Source organism: Melampsora larici-populina (genome assembly GCF_000204055.1).
Source record: "Melampsora larici-populina 98AG31 unplaced genomic scaffold MELLAscaffold_50, whole genome shotgun sequence".
NCBI lineage: Eukaryota > Fungi > Basidiomycota > Pucciniomycetes > Pucciniales > Melampsoraceae > Melampsora > Melampsora laricis-populina.
In genome coordinates this window covers 162,798-182,921 of record NW_006768814.1, presented here as the reverse complement: position 1 = coordinate 182,921, position 20,124 = coordinate 162,798, and the positions used below count along the sequence as shown (strand labels likewise).

Below are 20,124 nucleotides of genomic sequence, written 5' to 3'. Positions count from 1 at the left end.
AATCACTGAGTGATTGTGCGATGACAAGGCCACCTAAGGACTAGGTGGTCAAACTTTAAAAGTAAGGCCACCTAGCTGTTAGGTGGCCTGGCCATTGCACAATCACTCAATAATTGTGCAATGGAGCCCGGGGCCAAAAAGATGTTGAACTCGGCCCCAGACTGACTGTAGCTTCATCACACAATGACTGAGTGATTGTGCGATGGCCTGGCCGCCTAACTGCTAGGTGGCCTTACTTTTGAAGTTTGACCACCTAGCGCTTAGGCGGTCAAACTTGACAGCCCCATTTTCCACTCGATCACTCAGTGATCAAGTGGTTTCCAAGTACCTTGAACCGTCAAGGTCCCAGTTACTGTACCTTTCAAAGTTTGAGTCACTAAATTTAAAAGGTATAGTACCTGGGACCTTAGGTGGTCTAGTCAATGACTGAACCACCTAACTCCTAGGTGGTCTAGTCAATGACTGAACCACCTAACTCCTAGGTGGTCTAGTCAATGACTGGACCACCTAACTCCTAGGTGGTCTGACTCTAAAAGGTAGACCACCTAGGATTTAGGTGTTCTACCCAGCCACCGCACGATCACTGAGTGATTGTGCGATGGAGTGACCACCTGACAGGCCCAGAGTGCCTTCTCCACTCAATCACTCGGTGATCGAGTGGTTTGGAGGCATTTTAGGCCTCTCAGCACTGTGACAGGCCTATTTCTAGGTGGTCAAGACTGTCCGATGGCTAGACCAGCCAAAATCTAGGTGGTCTGCCTTTTACAGTTAAGATCTTAACTGTAAAAGCTAGACCACCTAAGTTTTGGGTGATCTAGCCATCGCACAATCACTCAGTGATCGTGCAATGGCATCTAGGTGGTCTATAAGAAAACGAGTTTGACGAGACACTAAGCTACAAGACAGACAAACAAACAAACAACCTTTATAAGGGTATAAGAGAAACACCTTAAGCCAAGTGTTGACAAGACACTGGCAAAAAAACACTAAAAGTTCTAAACTCAAGACTAATCTAAGAAGGTGATGAGGAAGATGTAAAGAAAACTAGTAGAAGAGAAAATATAGGAGAATTAAAGTGAAAACCGCAACAAACAGTAGTAGAGCATATAGGAATTTGACTAAAAATGAGCTCGACACTACAGAACAACAACCTTTGACAAAGGTTCAAGACACTTTCCGCTTTGTGTTGACAAGACACAGCTGACAAAAATAAAAGTACGAGTTCTAAACTCAACTGACCTGGTAAACAGGTGAGGAAGATAATAAAGAGAAACTTTAGAATTCTTTTGCTCAATGGTAAATTAACAAAGAAAACAACAACAGCACTTAACACACCTTTGACAAAGGTTCAAGAAACTTTCAGCTTTGTGTTGACGAGACACATCTGACAAAAATAAAAGTACAAGATCTAAACTCAACTGACCTGGTAAACAGGTGAGGAAGATAATAAAGAGAAACTAAGAGAAATAGATAAGTGATAACAAGAGAAAAATAGCAAAGGTATAGATTTATGTAAGGTTGTAAAAGTTAGTATAAAGGATTTGATTCATATAAGAGAAAACAATTATTGTAAACCCTGACCTTCAGAATTCTTTTCCTCGCTGGGGAAAAGAATTCCAAAGAGCGAACAGAGCAAGGTTTATGAGTAAGCTGAGCAAGAAGAAAAATTCATGAACACAATTAAATGAAAACAGTCTAAGATAACCACAAACAACCACCCTCCATTCACAAAATCCCGATGCGGAAATTTTATTCTAACACTTCCAATAAATCGAACTACAGTACATAATTTACCTTCCTACTTTTTAAACATGCCCACATCTTCTCAATTAATTTCTTCCCAATTCGTTTACCCTTGAAACACTTTCTTGAGTTGTCTTAATTTTGTTAAGTAATGTCTTCTTATACCTCAGTGGTTTTGACAATGTTAGCTTAATGGAGTTTTTACTCCAACAGAGCAACCTTTCAGTAACATCCTTAATTAATAGATGATAAGGAAAAATGTTGGAAAAATATACTCTTACCTTTAAAATCTGATTCCTCGATGAGGAAAAAGATTTGTAAGGCAGAGGGGAGGGGTTCATAAGATAAAATCAAACAAGCACACACAAGAACAGACAAGAATTGAAAACTCATTTGTAAAACACAACTGAATAGTACTACCCCTAGCAAATACGAATGCAGAAATGTTCTTCTACCAACATCTTCACTTTCAACTACACCACACATCTCTATCACTTCGTACCATTTTAATAAAACCCAATTGGTCCAGAATCATTTACTGAACTCAGCCTTGAGGATTTTGAAACAGTTGACTTTGACTTAATGTTGTTATCAGCCTTAATGGTTTTGAACAATACGCGAGAACAGCGTTCTCCAACATGGTCTGCCTTTTACAGTTAAGATCTACACTTTAAAAGCTAGACCACATAGATTTTGAGTGGTCTAGCCATTGCACGATTACTGAGTGATTGTGCAATGAAGCAGATGACCGGGGTCAAGATGGAACCACATGATCTTGGCCCCCCACACCATCACACAAACACTCAGTGATTGTGCAATGGCATCTAGGTGGTCTGCCTTTTACAGTTAAGATCTTAACTTTAAAAGCTAGACCACAAAACTTATCCAGATAGCTAAGATTGTGGCTTGGTATGTGACTTGAAAAAGCTAGGATTTTAGGATGGTCAAAGGCTCAGTGGTAGTAGTACATCAGAGTTTCAAGTGATCTGGAACCCATGGAAGATATTGCTTTGCTTGATAGATTGACCATATACTCATTATATTTTTCAGAATCAAATTTTGAAACCAAAAAGTGAGGGTCATCTAGCAAGCACACAATTTTAAAGTCATTACCAAGATTCAAACATTGTGATCAAATCAAATTTCCTGCATTAACCCAGAAATAATTGATGTTTATGCCAATCAAAAAACGGTAATGAGTGGCCAGTTTGACTTTTTAGACCTTGAAGCATTGAATCAAGTACTCATGTGGTTGCTGTGATTTGAGATTGGTTATTTAAACATCAAATTTATCCATAGTCAAGCTATGTGGCAAACAATTTGAAATGAAATCACAACCAGGGGAAGCTGTGACTACACTTAATGTTTGAAGTGTGGCACCTACCTCTGTATGCTGGGAACTCTAAAAGCTAGACCACCTATTCACCAGGTGACCTAGCCATTGCACAATCACCAGTTCCTAAGGATCAACTCACAGATTACCTCAAGCCAAGAGACACAATGCATGTTGGAGTGGATAATGTAGGCAATGTGAATGCATGATATGCAGAATATCTATAGATGTTACGGGCTTCCATCAAACAGTCCAAGATGTATGTTGAATTTGAATTCCAAACTTTGTAATACATTTCCCTGATATCTCAGACTTTGAAAAGTTTTTTTCGAGTTTGTATTTTGTGCATCTCCAGAAATCAAAAGAGTGATATCTTGAGCTTAGTTCATGGGGATGTTCGTTGCCTGACAACAATCAATACTATTTATGATTACAAAGCTTACAACGGGCAGACATGGAGGTAACCAATGGCATAAATTACTCAATTTTTAAAACCATAGAATCAACACCCTCAACACGGGCAAGGGGAGTGTTAGTCCAAGACCACTCTTTTATTCTGGCTAATACAACATCGAAATACTGATGGAAATTGAAAATGAGTGAAGAAGATTGCAGACATTTGCAGAATATTGATTAAGATTGAGGACAATTGAAGAATAGTGAAGAAGATTGAGGATGATCAAAGAATAGTGATGAAGATGGAGGACAATCAAAGAATAGTGATGAAGATTGACAATGATTGACGATGGTTGATGAAGATTGATGACCATTGACAAAGATTGAGGACAATTGACAAAGATCGAGGACAATTGACAAAGATTGAGGACAATTGACAAAGATTGAGGACAATTGATGAAGGTTGAAGACAATTGAAGACGGTTGAAAGCATTCAAAGAGGTTTGGAGAAGATTTTAGAAGATTAAAATCCTGTCTTTAGTTGGTCCAGTTTGATGAGTGGAAACTATGAAAAAAGAAGATTGAGGACGGTTGGCAAAGAAAGAAGAAGATCAAGGACAGTTGACAAAGATTGAAGAAGATCAAGGACGGATGACAAAGATTGAAGAATATCAAGGACAATCTAAGAAGACTGAAGAAGATCGAGGACAATCAAAGAAGGAAGAAGAAGATCGAGGACAGTTTGTTAAGATACAAGGTACTTATGTTATCTTATTCTAGGTGATCAAAGATCATTTTCCAAATCGGGTTAGTGGAAATGGTAGTTGTAGAGTGGTTTGGTATTCAGGTTGTTAGAAGGATGTATGTACGGTGGCAACGTTAGGAGAAAATTTGGACCAAAGGGGTCTAGTCGGTAAATGAAGCAAGGAGGCGTTGGAGATTTTTCTTTTGGGATACCTACTCTCTCTTGTAATTTCCCTCTTTCCCTTTTTCTGATTCTTTTCGTGTCGAAAAGAATCAGTGAGTTTTTCCTCAAGCTCATTCTCACGCTTTGTCAAATCAACACTACTAACAAATTCTCTAACACTCTTATACTTAGATTATTATAATTTTTACTTTGTCTTTTAACAACATCCTCTTACGCGTGCTTCACTTTTTGTTTGAGCTCGCAGGTAGTGAAGTTTTTCTCTTATCAACTCCTTCTTACAATTTTTCTCTGATCTCAGTCGTGATTACTTTCAATTGTTCTTGTTGTGATGTGTGTGTAGGTTAGTCAATTGTTCTCGACTAAGACCTTCAGTCAGAGCTGTAGTCTAACGAGGTTTACTGTGCCCTCAGGTTAGTATGGTGTCGAAAAGAATCAATTATTATAATTTTTACTTTGTCTTTTAACAACATCCTCTTACGCGTGCTTCACTTTTTGTTCAAGCTCGCAGGTTAGTCAATTGTTCTCGACTAAGACCTTCAGTCAGAGCTGTAGTCTAACGAGGATTACTGTGCCCTCAGGTTAGTCAATTGTTCTCGACTAAGACCTTCAGTCAGAGCTGTAGTCTAATGAGGATTACTGTGCCCTCAGTGAATTCCGTCCCAGTACTACGTTCTGTTCTAGTAGAGTCTTTCAGATCTTTATCTGTCGAGAACTTTATACAGTTGACAAAGATTGAAGAAGATCAAGGACAACCAAAGAAGATTTATCATGATGAAAGAGGTTTTGGAGGAGAGCAAGACAGGAAGGTACTTTGAAGCTCTTGAGACAGAAGGTAGAATGTCTCCGGTCGGAGGTGTTGATACCTGTGAGACCGAGCTTGTAGCTGGCTGGCCAACATGTGGTTTTTGGCTGTGGTAGAATCTAACATTTTTGTTTGAATTTTACAGATTCAGAAATGTATTTTATGGTTTTGGTTTTTGGTTTTTGATTTTTGGTTTTGTGATTTTTGGTTTTTGGTGTTGCTGGTACTTTTTGTCAAAAGGTGACAATGCAATGAAAACGGTGTCGACCACTGGAAATTTGGGAAAAAAGGGGTTTCTGCCTTGATTTTTACTCCAGTACAGGGGTTTGATCCCTGTATTTGAGTATTTTCTGTAGTTTTGTCTTTGATTTTTGAATTTCACACCCGGGAATTGTGATTTTCAATTTTTGAAATTTTGCATTGTCACTTTGGAACGTCTTGCATTCCGTAATCAATAAAACGAAAATTGGTACATGATCTCCCATCTGGTTCTTTTGTGAACAATCCTTTTGGACAAAATCTGGTCAAGGCTATCAAGACCTCAAACACTTCCCAACCTAGCTCCCACTTGTCCATTTTGAACAAAGAGGTAATGGAGAGAAACAAGGATCAGGTTTCCAATGTAGAAGAAAATGGTTAGTCACCTCCTCTGAATGATCTGGAATTTCATGAAACTGACCTCCCCTTCTTCTCTTCACCAGTTAACTTAAACCCACTACTAAGAGATCCCTCGAGAGTCAATTTCTTAATTAATCAAATGTAAGAAATGAGGGCAAATGATCAGATCCAAGCCTGTAAGTTCAGGACTCTTGATTCCCAAAGAGTCATTTTTTTGTTAATAAGAGAAATTTGATTTGAAAAGGCAATGACAAAGAAGAAGATGAAAGTCTTGAGGATGAGACTGGTAACCATGTATGGATCAACCCCGATTCAAGAGAGGCCCTTGAAATTTCCGAGGCAAACACTGCCATGATCATCTCAAAAAGCACCTTTACCCCGACCAATTTCAGCACTGCAGATGAATTTCTGATCTACTACTCTGCCATCAACACAATAACCAGAAATCGTAATTATACTAAAGAAGAGAACATCAAGAAACATGTTCAAACTGGGGGTTCCCGTCATCCCCCATCATTCCATATCTGCAAATGTACAAAAAACCCGGGCTGTGGTTATGAAAACATTGATTATGATCTAATGCTAGGACATGAAAATACCTGTACACCATCTCGAGCTGAAGCAATGGCAAGAATCAGACCTTTTCTCTGTGATGGGCCCAATTGCAAAAAAGATTTTATGACTGAAGAGACATTGCACTCTCACCAGAGGATAAAACACCAGTTCCAAAAACAGCAATGCCCATACCCCAATTGTGAAAGGACAAACAACTTCTCAGCTCTTAATGCCCTTTACAAACACACAATGGATGTTCATATGGGTCAGTATTTTACGGTTTGTCATCATTGTGAAGCAGGTTGTAGTACAGTTTTGACTGGTGAAATAACATACTTGGCTCATCTCAAAGAAAAAGGGGTGACAAATCTGCAAGGACGTAAGAAGGCCTGGCCAGCAGCTGAAGTGGACAAGGCAAAGTACAAGGAGCTGAAGTTGAAAAACCATGCAATGGTGAAGGCTTAAAGATGAAAATTTATTTCCAAATGTATTATTATGTATTATTATCTGATGCAACTTTGATTCTTTCCATGTAATAAAAAGTCGGACACATATATTTATTGTACTGAAATGGTTCCCTGCTGAGGAGTTGAACACATGATACTACATAGACAGGACCTCCTTCTAGGGATTTGAACCCAGGATGCTATGATGCAGTACATAGATGTACAAAAGCTGCATCAAGCACAAATAGCATCATGATGAGCGAATTGTAGCTTGGGGGGCACCTCTGGGCGAAAAGCTGGAGCAAAGTAGTTGGCAGACTCGGGTTTGCCCTGGGAATCTGGATAAAACGCTTGGGGTAACATGGACACCTGTAGGCTTGATAAGATGGTGGATGGTTTGGTCGACGTTCATCCTTGTCTATGGGATTACTTTCTGAAATCTTCTTCCAAAGGTTTTCAAATGCAAGCTTTGTTTTTGAAATCAAAAATAACTATACTTCACAACTTCACAACTTAACCTAACCTATTAGATTTCCAGCGACGCACATGTGTAGTACAGGGCATTGGGCATGGCTTGAGCCCCGGGGTGGCTGTGTACCTATTTTTGGGGAGGAAGCAGTCTCATTTTTTTTGAATTTGATCATGAGATTGGGTATTGATGATCAACTTTCTGCATATACCTTGGTCAAGGTGTGTTGAACAGTGCTTAATCAGACTCTTCATTCTTGATGCAAGTGCCATACTGATGAAAAACGTATGATCTGATTCTCAACAAGTATCATTGTCACACCTAACAATCTCACCAAACCGACATTTGTCCATCTTACCAAACAGACATTTGTGGTCAAAAGTCATGATGAAGTTGATAGATGTCTTTCAGCTTCATCTGATCATCGATTTGCCAAACAAATTTATTAGTTTTGAAAGTCTCCAAGATTGGTACAGGTGATCTTTTAATGGTTAAAGCAGTACTCAAAACGGATGACATTCAAAAATTAAGTACATCAGACAAAATGGTTTCTGCAGTGAGTTTCTTAGGAAAACCTTACCTCTTGATTTTAGATGATTCATCAAAAATTCATTCTATGCTTAGAACTCATCATTGCTCTCTTTTGCTATTGGTGTAGCATGGCCCTTGGCAAACCTTGAGAAAGAAAGTACACCCCTTCCATTTTCAAGGCATCCATTGCAAGAAAATTGAGATCAGGATGATTTGAAGACCTGATCCCAAGGATGTGTACTCTGCTTAGGGCGCGTTCACTTAGGGCGCGTTCACTTAAGGAATTTCTGACCAGAAATCACATTCTGCAAATTTTTTAATGCATCTATTTGGTAGTGCATATTGCATTTTTGCATTAAAAAATTTGCAGAATGTGATTTCTGGTCAAAATTTTCCTGAGTGAATGTGCCCTTAGTGATTGTTTTATCAATGGATCACCTCCTGACGACCTTGATCAATAGTCCAGCTTAGACCTGTTTTAAGATCTGATGGACAGCTTAAAGTGGGGAGATTGTGGCAAGGATTTATGCGTGAGGTACTTGGTCCGTTAGCCTTTTAAAATAAGATGAAATTTTACAACTCATAGGCCAGCCAAGATGTGATGCTTCATTAGGTTTTATATCTGCTCAGTTTATCAAAATCAGCTTACCATGGTGAATTGGAACAGAAAATTGATGATTTTTTTGCTGAAGCTAATAAGAGAGTTCAAACCCAGATGAAAACTTATTTCATCAACTTCAAATCAGTTTAAATACTATTGATGACAAATTAGAATCTCAATCAATCAATCATTAATCAAAATCATCAATTACATTCATCTCTACAAGTTCATTCTTGTTCTGAATACATCATATCACCAAACTCTAATTGGCCTCCCACTCATCAAAAGAAGTACTGTCAATTTACTTGATGTACTCTTTGATCAGTATCATGGTCTTTTTACTCTCACTTCTTTATCGTTTAGCTCAAACTGATTTGTTCTGTATCTCATCAGCTCAGGATCATTGTTGTTTGATAAACACAGCTCCTACTCTGTACTCATCATCCAGTTGTCATATGGGCTAAGATGAATAAGAAATTTACCTAGACTTCTAAAAACGTATTGGGATTTTGTGGTGAGTTTTTTTACTTACACAAGTTTTGGTCTTGATATGTATTGATTTCATTTTTTTTATTTTGGACCATGATCTGTGTATGCAATTTGGTCTTGTATGTATTTTATTTTTATCTTTTCATTTTTGGATTTCGAAGTTCGTCAACGGTCAGGTTGCGGCTGTTTGCAACCATCCCGTTGACGAAATGAGATTTATTTTATTATTATTTTTTTTGTTTGAGTGTGCACACAACAGTGCAGCACAAGGGCACTCTCTTGTGATGCACCCGTCTTGGGACTTGGTCATGGCGCCTGGATGCTGATCAACTATGCAAACTTATACATACACCATTGACACTTATAACACTCAATGGTCATCAGTTTGTACATCGATTGACAGTGTACATAACTTGAAATCAACTTGATCAGACGTACTCAATGCTCTTTGTGGTTGAAAGCATTTGATTCAATCTTGCATTGCAAAAGATTTGTATGCATGCTCCCAGAATCAAAGAAGGTGAAGTAATAGTAAAAAAAGTTCAGCGTGGTTGAATTGCGCACTTTCATCCAAGCTCTAGCCGTGCTTTCATTGATATTTACAAAATGATCTATCCTTCATCTTCAATTAAAGACGATTGTGCTCTTGATTATGGTTTGCGATATATTGATGACGCTTATCCATGAAAAGCAGCGCGGGACTTGGAGAAGCTTACTCAATTTCCATTGTGAATCACTCACGGTCACTTCAAGCGATCCTGTGCTAAAGTACGAGATCGTTGCGCCCTAATCCCAGCCTAGGTAACACATTCACTCACTTGAAAGCCCAACAAGCTCACAAGCTCCATGTAAAGCTTGTTGTCCCATGCTCTCTCATATTGGAATGGTTGATATGTCGACAGCATAGGGGAATGTTGTGCAGATAATTTGGACAACATGCTTGGGCTTCAAACACCCATCAAAGGCCGTAGAGTTTGCAGCGTTGGGTTTGAGGAAGTTTTTGGAAATGAGCCGGCACAGTGAGACGGACGCTTTCATTCTTCAAAACATTGGACCCAAGAATTTCAATTGATGTGTAAGTCTTTCACATTCTTCTGACGCTGCTCACTCACTCACTCGCTCACTCAAAGAGTCAAGTATCATCGTCCCGGGAGATGTCTAGTTGAGGAGATCCTATAGTCTGCGCAGATGTCCCCATGTCCAAGCCATGCATGTTTGGTTGGGCTGTTCTGAACATTCATGGAATGCAATTTGTGAAGTTAAAAGCTTCACCTTTTGTTTTAAGTCATCTTCGAAAACGTTATCCAAGCCTTGCTCTTACAAAAACAGTTCCATTGGTCCTGAACTGAAATTAAATATGTACATATGTAATAGGATAACTAGAATTTAGGCGGGCAAACCCGCGGGCGCAAGGCTAATTTCAAACTCAGTGATAGGAAAATGCCACTATCCTTTTAATTCTCATTGTGCCCTCAAACACTTCCCCTGATCAATTCATAATCATAATAGTGAATACAAGATGAAGAGGTTGGAACAAACAATGCTATCTACTGATAACTAAAACAATCACAGCGCTTGAATCTAAAAGAACTTTAATTAAACAAAGATACAAAAAGAGACAATTGTTAGTATGGGATTGATAGTTTGAAGATAGAAGAAGAACAAATACAAAAGGAAACAACATACAAATTGATTAAAAAGTGGAATCAATTGATCTAATGACAAGTAGGAAATGAAAAGAGAAAATTAGTAAGAAGATGAAGAAAGGATGAGTCAGATGAGAAACTTACTAATAGGATGGAGTGACAATGGAATAGAGTATGAAGTTATCGGATCGAGTGATTTAACGATCTAAGTCAAAAGGAGTGAAGAGTGGTTGTGTGAAGGTTGGAATGGAATGGAATCGATCAAAGCAAAACATCTAAAAAATCAATTTAAAACAAATAGTAATACAAGTTAATCATAAGATGGTTTAGCTGAAGAAGAAATGGATGACTTACTAAAGAGAAGGATCAAATTGAACGAGGTAAAGATGATGATTGATTTTAAGAAGAATCAAAAAGACAATAATCGAATAGATAGAAGGAATAAGATTAGTATGAGATAGACAATGAGAGGAATCATAAAAGTAGAATGGAAAGCTTACCAGAAAATGGATTGAAGAGAGAAGGAGACCGAGATTGAAAGAAGTAGAAGTTGGCAGTGTATTGAACGATTTGAAGTCCGTGTACATAGTGGAGTACATACATAGCATATTTCCTAATGCGGAGTATGGGGTGTCAAAACATGAGCAGGTTGATTGTGGATGGCAAGAAAATAAGATGGATCATTTGAGTACAGCATACAGTACGGAGAGCTAATGCAGGGCTGAGGCAAGACAAACTGAAGTTGAGAACAATGAACAGGCCCATGGGTGATGCATAATGCTTTTAAAAACATTGCAAGGAGACAATGACCATATTGCCCGCAGAGGAGTGGAATGTGTATGCATTTGAGTACAATTAAAAGTTGATGTTATACAAACGATGCTCATGCAGCCAATGAATCACCTTGGTATGCATGTCGAATTTGAAAAGTCAATGAAGTGCTTATGGAGTCCAACTGACATATCCCGAAGTGGAGGTGTTTTTCGGTGTGCTTATCATACAGAGGAATGGAAAACTATAAATACCGCTCATTAATTTGCCAGTTCGCAGTGCAGTCAAAATGGTCAACATGGAATGTGGATTTGATGTACCTCGCGAGTACTTCTGTGGTCAACGACTGCAGTGGACTTGAATTTGAGGTACATTGGGAGTGTAGCCGCTCTCTCATTTGTATGTGTGCACCTCAGCTCATCTGAGGTGCATATGTGCAGGTTGAGAAGGGGGTTCCACATTTTATTTTATTAAATATGCAAGAAATCACCAAGGGATTTCAAATTGCAGGTGAGAACTGAATCTGAGTGAATTATAGAATGTAAATAGTTTAATGGAATGATGTGTGAGAAATTCTCAACATCAAGATGTCTTTTGTTCAAAATGAAAAACAAATGATTTTGCTCAAGAGTTTTGCTCGAGTTCCCCCCACTTGTGATTTGATTTCATCCAATCCATCCAATCCACTACACTCAACTCCTCAATGAGCTCTTGTCCTCAATACCGACGGAACCCAGGTCAACCACCTCATGCAAATTCTAACAATGCCTTCAACCAGTTTTGACAAGATCTCATTAGAGACTTGGGATTACCTGACTCGACTTACCTTTATTTTGTGAAGAAGATGAATGAGGTTGGGGAGGAGGATGAATTTAAATGCAATATAGAAATTTCACACGGTACTACAGCCATTATTGATTGGGAGTCATTGAAAGTCATTGCAGTCATCCGTTATTTACCTGATGAAAGCACCCCTCAAGCTCAGAAAGACCAATTTGAGTTCACCACCAAAACAGTTTATCGACATGCCTCTCGACGTGGAACTTGTAAGACAAATTGGGCAACAAAAGAGTGCGTAGGTGGCACAATGAAATTAGGAGGGTTTAGGCCAGTATCTGATCGGGGTAAAAGCTTGGGTGAGTGTTCAATCAGGCTTAAATTGGGTGATTGATGCTGAAATCTTTTCATATTCCTTTTGAGCTTAGGTGTCTATGCATTCAATCAACAAGCTGGAGGTAAAATAGACTCAATTAAGGATGATATGAATGAAATGGAACTTATGGATATATGTCATGATAATTATGCTCAATGGATGGGTGAACTTTGCATGGGGGCTTTCAAGCAATGCAAACAGGTAGCAATCAAATCAAAGATACCTTCATTTAGTGATAAAAAGTGGAATATGAATGGTAATCTCAATGCTCTCTTTTCTTCTATCTCGGTCACCTTTGACGGTTTTAATAATAGACCACATCGGGATAAGTACAGAAGCCCATACGCAGTTGGCTTGTTTAGTCAAATCTTACGTGCTACTGGAGATCCTCCTCATGAAAACAATGGTCGACATGGATACATCAAGGGTGCTTTTTTTATTTTAAAACAATTATGGCGTTCAAACATGTGCAAGAAATTTGCAAAACCGATGTGCAAGATCCGTGCAAGATCCGTGCAAGATCCGTGCAAGAAATCTTGCACGGATCCTGCTTAATTAATTTTTTCACAACCCCCTGCTGTATGTATCTCATCAAGGGCAAACTGAGTCCTCGAAGCGGGGAAGCCTAGGTTCACACATAACTTTCTTAAGTCTGCAAGTTTTGTGGAAGTTCTATGCAAGATGTTTAAAAGAACTTGCACAGAACTTTCTCGCAACTTGCAAATTTCTCGCGCATGTTTGAACGCTACGGAATGCGAGGTGTGTCAAAGTGACAAATAGAATTTCAAAATTGGAAATTTCAGAATCCCCGGGTCAGAAATTGACAAAACTGGATTAAACATCAGATTTAACTCAAATACTGGTCTGAAACCCCCTGTATTGGGGATAAAACCAAACTTTCTGCCAGTTTCCCCTGTTTGCAAACCGCAACTCAAATTACAACCATTAACTTGGCACTTTGGCACAAATAATACACGAAAATTTCAAGAAATCAAATTTTCAACATGTCAAAAGTCACAAACTTAAAAAACAACAAAACACAAAAGGTCATGTGACCGGTTGTGGACTGGGATTTGGCTCAATGGTACCCATAGTCAATATCAATGACTGATATTGCCATTACAAAATTCATTAAAGGCGACACAATCAAAGGACACAATGACAAACATGATCACTAGAGGACCACCTAAGCCGGGGTGGTCCATGTAATCAAATTTGACCACCCAGGCTTAGGTGGTATATAGACAACAGCCTTGAAGGCCTAAGACTAGGTGGTCAAACTTTATTAGATAGACCACCTAGGCTTAGGTGGTCTTTTTCTCCAGTCAAGAAACTGGAGAAAAAGCCCTGGAACTGGTCCCATGGTACTCTATCCAGTTTATTGACTGAAGAAGAGGACTAAATAAGCCTAGGTAGTCCTCCTATTGAACTTGGACCACCTAGGCCTGTTCTCCAGTCGATCGACTGGAGAAGAGGACCACATAAGCCAAGGTGGTCCTCCTATTGAACTTGGACCACCTAGGCCTGTTCTCCAGTCGATCGACTGGAGAAGAAGACCACATAAGCCTAGGTGGTCCTCCTAGTAAACTGGTACCACCTAGGCCTGTTCTCCAGTCGATCGACTGGAGAAGAAGACCACATAAGCCTAGGTGGTCCTCCTAGTAAACTGGGACCACCTAGGCCTGGTCTCCAGTCGATCGACTGGAGAAGACAACTACATAAGCCTAGGTGGTCCTCCTATTGAACTTGGACCACCTAGGCCCGTTCTCCAGTTGATTGACTGGAGAAGAGAGCCACCTAAGCCTAGGTGGTCTATCTATTAAAGTTTGACCACCTAGGCTTAGGTGGTTTAGGCTGTGGTCTATTCTACCTTACCAAAGGTGATCAAACCATAAATAAAGGGGATTTGGTGGTTTGTGACTGGAGAGAGTACCTGGGGACTTGTATGTATACTTGACTAAAGCTGTAGACCACCTAACACTGGGTGGTCCAACCCTAAAACCAGGATTACGTAGCCTGTCTGAAGCAGCTACCTGGGGACCGGCGGTACACCCATACCAGTTTTCTTCAGTTGATTGACTGAAGCTGTGGGCAACCTAAGACTAGGTCAATCATGATTGTGGAAGAAGTAGGTTTTGGCTAGTATCGTTGTTGTGTGGTAGGTGTTATGTTTTGTCTTCTGTGCTTTTTTAAGTTGGTGAATTTTGACATGTTGAACATTTGATTCCTTGAAATTTCCACGTATATTTTGTGCCAAAGTGCCAACTCAGCGGTCAAAATCAGAGTCGTGGTTAGTAAACCGTGAGAACTGGCAGAAAGTGTGGTTTTATCCCCAATACAGGGGTTTTCAGACCAGTATTTGAGTTAATTTTAAAGTTTAATCCAGTTTTGTCAATTTCTGACCCGGGGATTCTGAAATTTGTTTTTTTGAAATTCGAATTGGCACTTTGGCACACCTCGCATTCCGTAGAACGCCATAAATATGGGATATCGATTGATTTATGTTCATGTGAAGGAAATATACTCATCTTATGGGCTTCAGACAAATTACATTACACTACACCTTCTGTCACCACAAATAAATTTGGAAGACCGATCCAACCACGTCAATCAGCCATCACCTGATTTGGATCTTCATGCCAAATAAGCATAGCATTGACCCAACGCATCGAAATGTTATAAAAGAAAGAGCGGGAAAGACTCAATCAGACTATGAAGCGTTTGTTGAGAGGGTTGTGAAAGATTACAGTCAGGAAGTCACCAATAAATTGAGTAAAGCACATTGATATGCAATCCATTTGTTTTGTGTTTCTTCAATTATTGTGTGAACTGAGACGGTGCTGGCGTGAAGAGAAGGGTGAAGTGTCACCCTTCTTGAAATTTACCATTTCTGCGCATCAACAACCTACTTCATCCCTTAATATTACATCAAGCAACCCGCTAGTTCTTAACTCTGACCTCTTCACTTTGTCCTCAAACTAAATCAGCTGCTACAATCAACCTGGCGCTCAACTTAAATCAACTCTAATCTGAACCTGATCAGTCCAATCTCATCAACTCATTCTAAATTCCGATCATCTAATCATTCAATGTCGCTTCATCCATCTCATTCTCAATCTAAATATAAATATAAACCTACACAACTAGATCCGATCTTCAATCAACAAATTTCTTCACCTCCTTCTTCAATAACAACTTCTTATAATAATCTACCCATAGAATTCCCAATTCGTTTGGATACTCAATTCGATCTATACTTGATCCTATACTCGGATCTCATTGACTTTCTACTCTAGTCAATCTTGGTCAATTACAAAATGAACCCAATGATCCTCCAACAATCACAAAAAATTCACCTCAATTATCAGATCAAAGTTCAAAACCTTCTTCTACATTGGATTCAAGTCAATCAAAAGGTTTATTGAAACAACTTGGTTGGCGGACAAGGGCAATTGCTCTTGCTTCCATTCGTCCTTCTACTGCTACTACTTGAAATTCAACTGAAGATACAATATCAAATCAACATGATTCTATCAAACCGTTTTGTTTGTTTGTGAAACGGCGTGTGCTAGTTGTGTTACTATCATTGGTGGTCAAAAGCATAGACTTCCTATCTTGGTCTCCAAAACAGTCAAAGAGATTTACACAAGAGGTATGTTTTTCAGTCATCACTCTTACCAATCTCATGTCTATCATCATCAAACTGGAACCTACGACTATCTGGGATCAAATGTGAATCAAGAACGGAATTACGCTCCAAAGGTTGACTTACAATCATCACCAACCAATCACAACTTGGCTCCTAAATCCTCCGAGTTCATGAATGGTAGAAACGTATGTGGTACTGGTTCGGTTGTTAGTCCAGAGAAATTGGCACATGAATCTTATCCTCACCTGAACATTGTACCTTCTGGTAGGTACAAAGGAATCATCAATTACTCCAATCACGAGAAACTCATGGATGATGAAACATCCTCAATCTTTGAAATTGAAAGAATCTATAAACAACTGTTCATCAAACTCATCAAGTGAACCTCAACCTGTTGAAATTTAAAGTCATCCTTTGGTGTGGGTTTAGAAACTGATTGACTTGATGTGACACCTGAAGTTCCAGATGAAGTTGAAAAATCTCATCAAATCACCGATTCTTTTAATCTTGGATTTAGTCTTTATCAAAATAAATCTTGTGTCTCTACACCTGATATCATTGCAACACTCGAATCACCAACAGTAACTAGTCATCGTACAAGAAGTAACCGATCCGATTATTTATGGTAAATGGTCAGAAGCTATTGAACTTTATCATCAAAAACATTCAATTAGTTCAAAATCATGTGGAAATTTATTATCGAAATCTTTATTCCAAATTTCAGAGAAAAAAGTCGATTTGAAAGTCAAAAAACCAACATTAGAAATTCAAACTAAATTTCTTAGAAATGAGACTTTAAATTGTAGTGAATATCAAGGTAGTCCATCAAAAAATCAACCATTTTTACATCCAATTTATAAACTTCCAATGTCATCTTGACCTGATCATTCTAAATCAATTGATAAACGTGAAACCCCAATAGATTCGAATAACCAAACTAAAAGTCCAATTGTTTCTAATCAAACCTCATCCCAAGAAAGCTATAGTTCAGCCCATCCAGGCACAACAACATCCATCTCCCCAATCCATACAACAAACCCTAGTACACCAATCACATCAAACAAACCAACTCACAAATCAAATTATCAACAAGAAGAAGATGAATCGATTCCATTTTTTTCTAGACCAAGATCCAATACCTCTTTCTTGAAATTGACAGATCAACATTTAAGTTTAGGTGGGATTTCGAGTCATTCTTCGGAAGATTTATCTAGTTTTTGTACTGGTGCTGCTTCTTTGAATTCAGAACCACAATGGAAATCTAGATTGAATTCAGTTGGATTGTTTGCTACAAATCAATCTTTTGAAGAACAACAAAACCTTTGGGTTCGTCATACATAAACCAAAATTCTAATATTTCTAATTACATTCACTTTTTTTGCTGTATGCTGATTTTTGTTGGGTGTTTTTTTGTTTTGGGGTTTGTTTAGGTTGCTAATCCTGATCGATTTTATTCTCCTAGTCTTGAATCTATCTTTCATCCTCCTTCAAGACTAAGTCTTTCTCCTGTTCCTGGTCGTCCATCTGGTTCAGTAGTGAATTGTTAAATTCTTTTTCATCAACTTGACCTTTTATTCATTTCATCATCATATTTTTTTTGAAAAAGGTTTCCAAATCATTCCAAAACAAAACTTATCTCTTTCTGGGTGAAAATCTTGTGTTTTTGATCTGATTGAATTTTTAAAAAAATGTGTAGGACAATTGTCCTTCACTATTTCATTCTTACATAACTATTACTTAATCATCTCCCCTTCCTTTACCCAGAAACCTTGATTTACTTCCTTTCTTCAAAAATAATTTAATCATCCTTATTTTATTCAAACTTTAATAATTTTACAATAAACCTTTTAATCTTTCTTGACTTTCCTTCATTTACATATCTTAATCTTTTAATAAATTGCTCAGTATATCAAAAGTTTTTTTTGTTCAAAAATATAGATAAGTGATAGTAATACAATCATTTCGAATATCTCATTCATCTTTTTCACTTGTTTTGATTTGGGATCTTTTAGCTCAGGTTAGTCACATTCCTTTGAGATGTGTTGTATATGCTTCCTAGAAAATTTTCTGTGAATGACAAGGTGAGGAATATCAATTTGAGTGGAGCATGTTCCAGTAATTAGATGTTTATCTTGTCTCAGTAGAAATTGAATCTTGGTTGAAATTGAACAGACTTGAACTGAATTTGAAGCATATGTATATGGCTTGAGTATCAGTCAATGGAGGAAATTGTCTGCAAGGCAAATTTGAACCATTTGAAATGTATCTTGCGGAGATTCAAATATTATGTAAACCACTTCAGGTCTACAAACTAGTTTGAGAGAATTGTAAGAGAAATGATGAGTTCAGTGGCATTGCCATTGGGATACGTAATAGGGAAGGCTGGTTTAAGCCATCGATTGTATGGATGGATGCAAAGAAAATTCTTATTCTCAAGTTCATTTCAAGGTATTTCACCAGTATCTTTCACATCTCTCGTTTTACGAGGTTGTGTGCAACATATTGATTGTGATCACCATGATGCTTTAATTGACTGTATTACACAAATCAACCATCTCATGAAAGGGAGTGAGTTTGTTTTTCCTAATCTAAGGGCCCGTTCGGCTGGATTTCGAAAAAATAGTTACACAAAAAAGATTTTTCGATCTGCCCCTTGAAAAAGGGGCAGATTGAAAAACTCAAAATCTGGCTTTTTTGTTTACCAAACAGTCAACCAAATTGGTCAACGAAAAATCGAAATGGAGGGGCAAATGAGCCCAAAAACTGTTTTTGGTCTCAAAAACAGCCCTGAGGCTGTTTTTCAAAAGTGAAGATTTTTTGATCAAATACCATATTTGGGTATGGATCAAATACAGTTTCCGAACGCCGGTGTTTTTGGCAAAAGCCAAACATGTTTTTGACCCAAATATTGTATTTGGCTTTGGTGGGGTATTTGGCCAAATACAATATTTGGAACCCAGCCGAACGGGCCCTAAGCTTACTACTTTCTTCTACCCTAGTTTAATTGAAAGCCATAAACAATGGGAAGGGGGAATTTTACACAGACATGAGTTTTACACCAAATGTTTCTGTGTAAAAAACATTCCGTGTAAAACTCATGTCACCCCCCCTAACATTTAATTTTACACATGGTTCATTTTTTTTTTGATGTGTAAAAAATTCCTGTGTGACATATCCGGTGGAAAAATAAGGAGGCCGGTCGGGAATTCTAATTTTGCACGGGAAAAAAACACCAAATTATTGGGTGCAAGGAAATCCGGTGCAAAATTGTGTGACCCTTGTAATATTACAATTTTACACATGAGCATTACACCAAACACGTGACTTTTACGCCGGATCTGTCACACCGAGGGACATTTGGTGTGATGTCCCTCAGTGCAATATTACCACTTTGGTACATCAATTTGAAACCTGCACCAACGAGTCTTACACCACTCAACCTTCCTACCTCATTTGCAATTCCACCGCTCAACCTTCCAACCTCTTTGGTATACGAACAATATATCCATGAACGAATTTCAGGCTTTACGTGGGCCAAATAGAAAAGAAACATGATATACATTCCCACCCCTCTCAGTGGATGCAGGGCGCAATATTCGAAAAGGAACAACTTCCCTTCAAAAAGGAACACCCTCGTCAAAAAAACAAATAGTTCACCGACTATCCATCATAAATATCTAGCTGCTATTGCAAAATTGTCCTCTTTTGACCAATATTTCAACTCACATCAGTTTATTTCAAGCTTTTATTTCAAAGCTTTTGATTGATTGAGTTACTGAAAGCTTTTGATTGATTGAGATGGGACCTCTTTATTTTGTCAAGAGGTAATGATCTGAATGTATGAATATTATAAACTCAACTAATTCCACATAAACTACAAAACCCAAATCCAAAACCATCATAAAAATCAATCTGACTACTTCTTTCATCACCTTTTGAAATGTCAAGAATATATTTTCCATTAATTCATCCAGTTCAGTCAAAAGCATTATTA

General features: G+C 38.2%; 2 protein-coding genes across 2 annotated transcripts; both read left to right on the top strand.

Moving 5' to 3' along the window:
• Positions 1 to 15,629: 15,629 nt before the first annotated feature.
• On the top strand, positions 15,630 to 16,452 carry MELLADRAFT_73007 (uncharacterized protein; the record flags this gene model as incomplete). The annotated part of the gene is made up of 2 exons (XM_007415403.1): positions 15,630 to 16,315; positions 16,399 to 16,452. 2 exons carry the CDS (start codon positions 16,136 to 16,138, stop codon positions 16,444 to 16,446), a joined length of 228 nt encoding a protein of 75 aa, XP_007415465.1.
• Positions 16,453 to 16,752: 300 nt separating this feature from the next.
• Positions 16,753 to 17,677, top strand: MELLADRAFT_92542 (uncharacterized protein; the record flags this gene model as incomplete). Its single annotated transcript, XM_007415404.1, has 3 exons — positions 16,753 to 16,762; positions 17,053 to 17,456; positions 17,561 to 17,677. 3 exons carry the CDS (start codon positions 16,753 to 16,755, stop codon positions 17,675 to 17,677), a joined length of 531 nt encoding a protein of 176 aa, XP_007415466.1.
• Between the last annotated feature and the right edge of the window lie 2,447 nt (positions 17,678 to 20,124).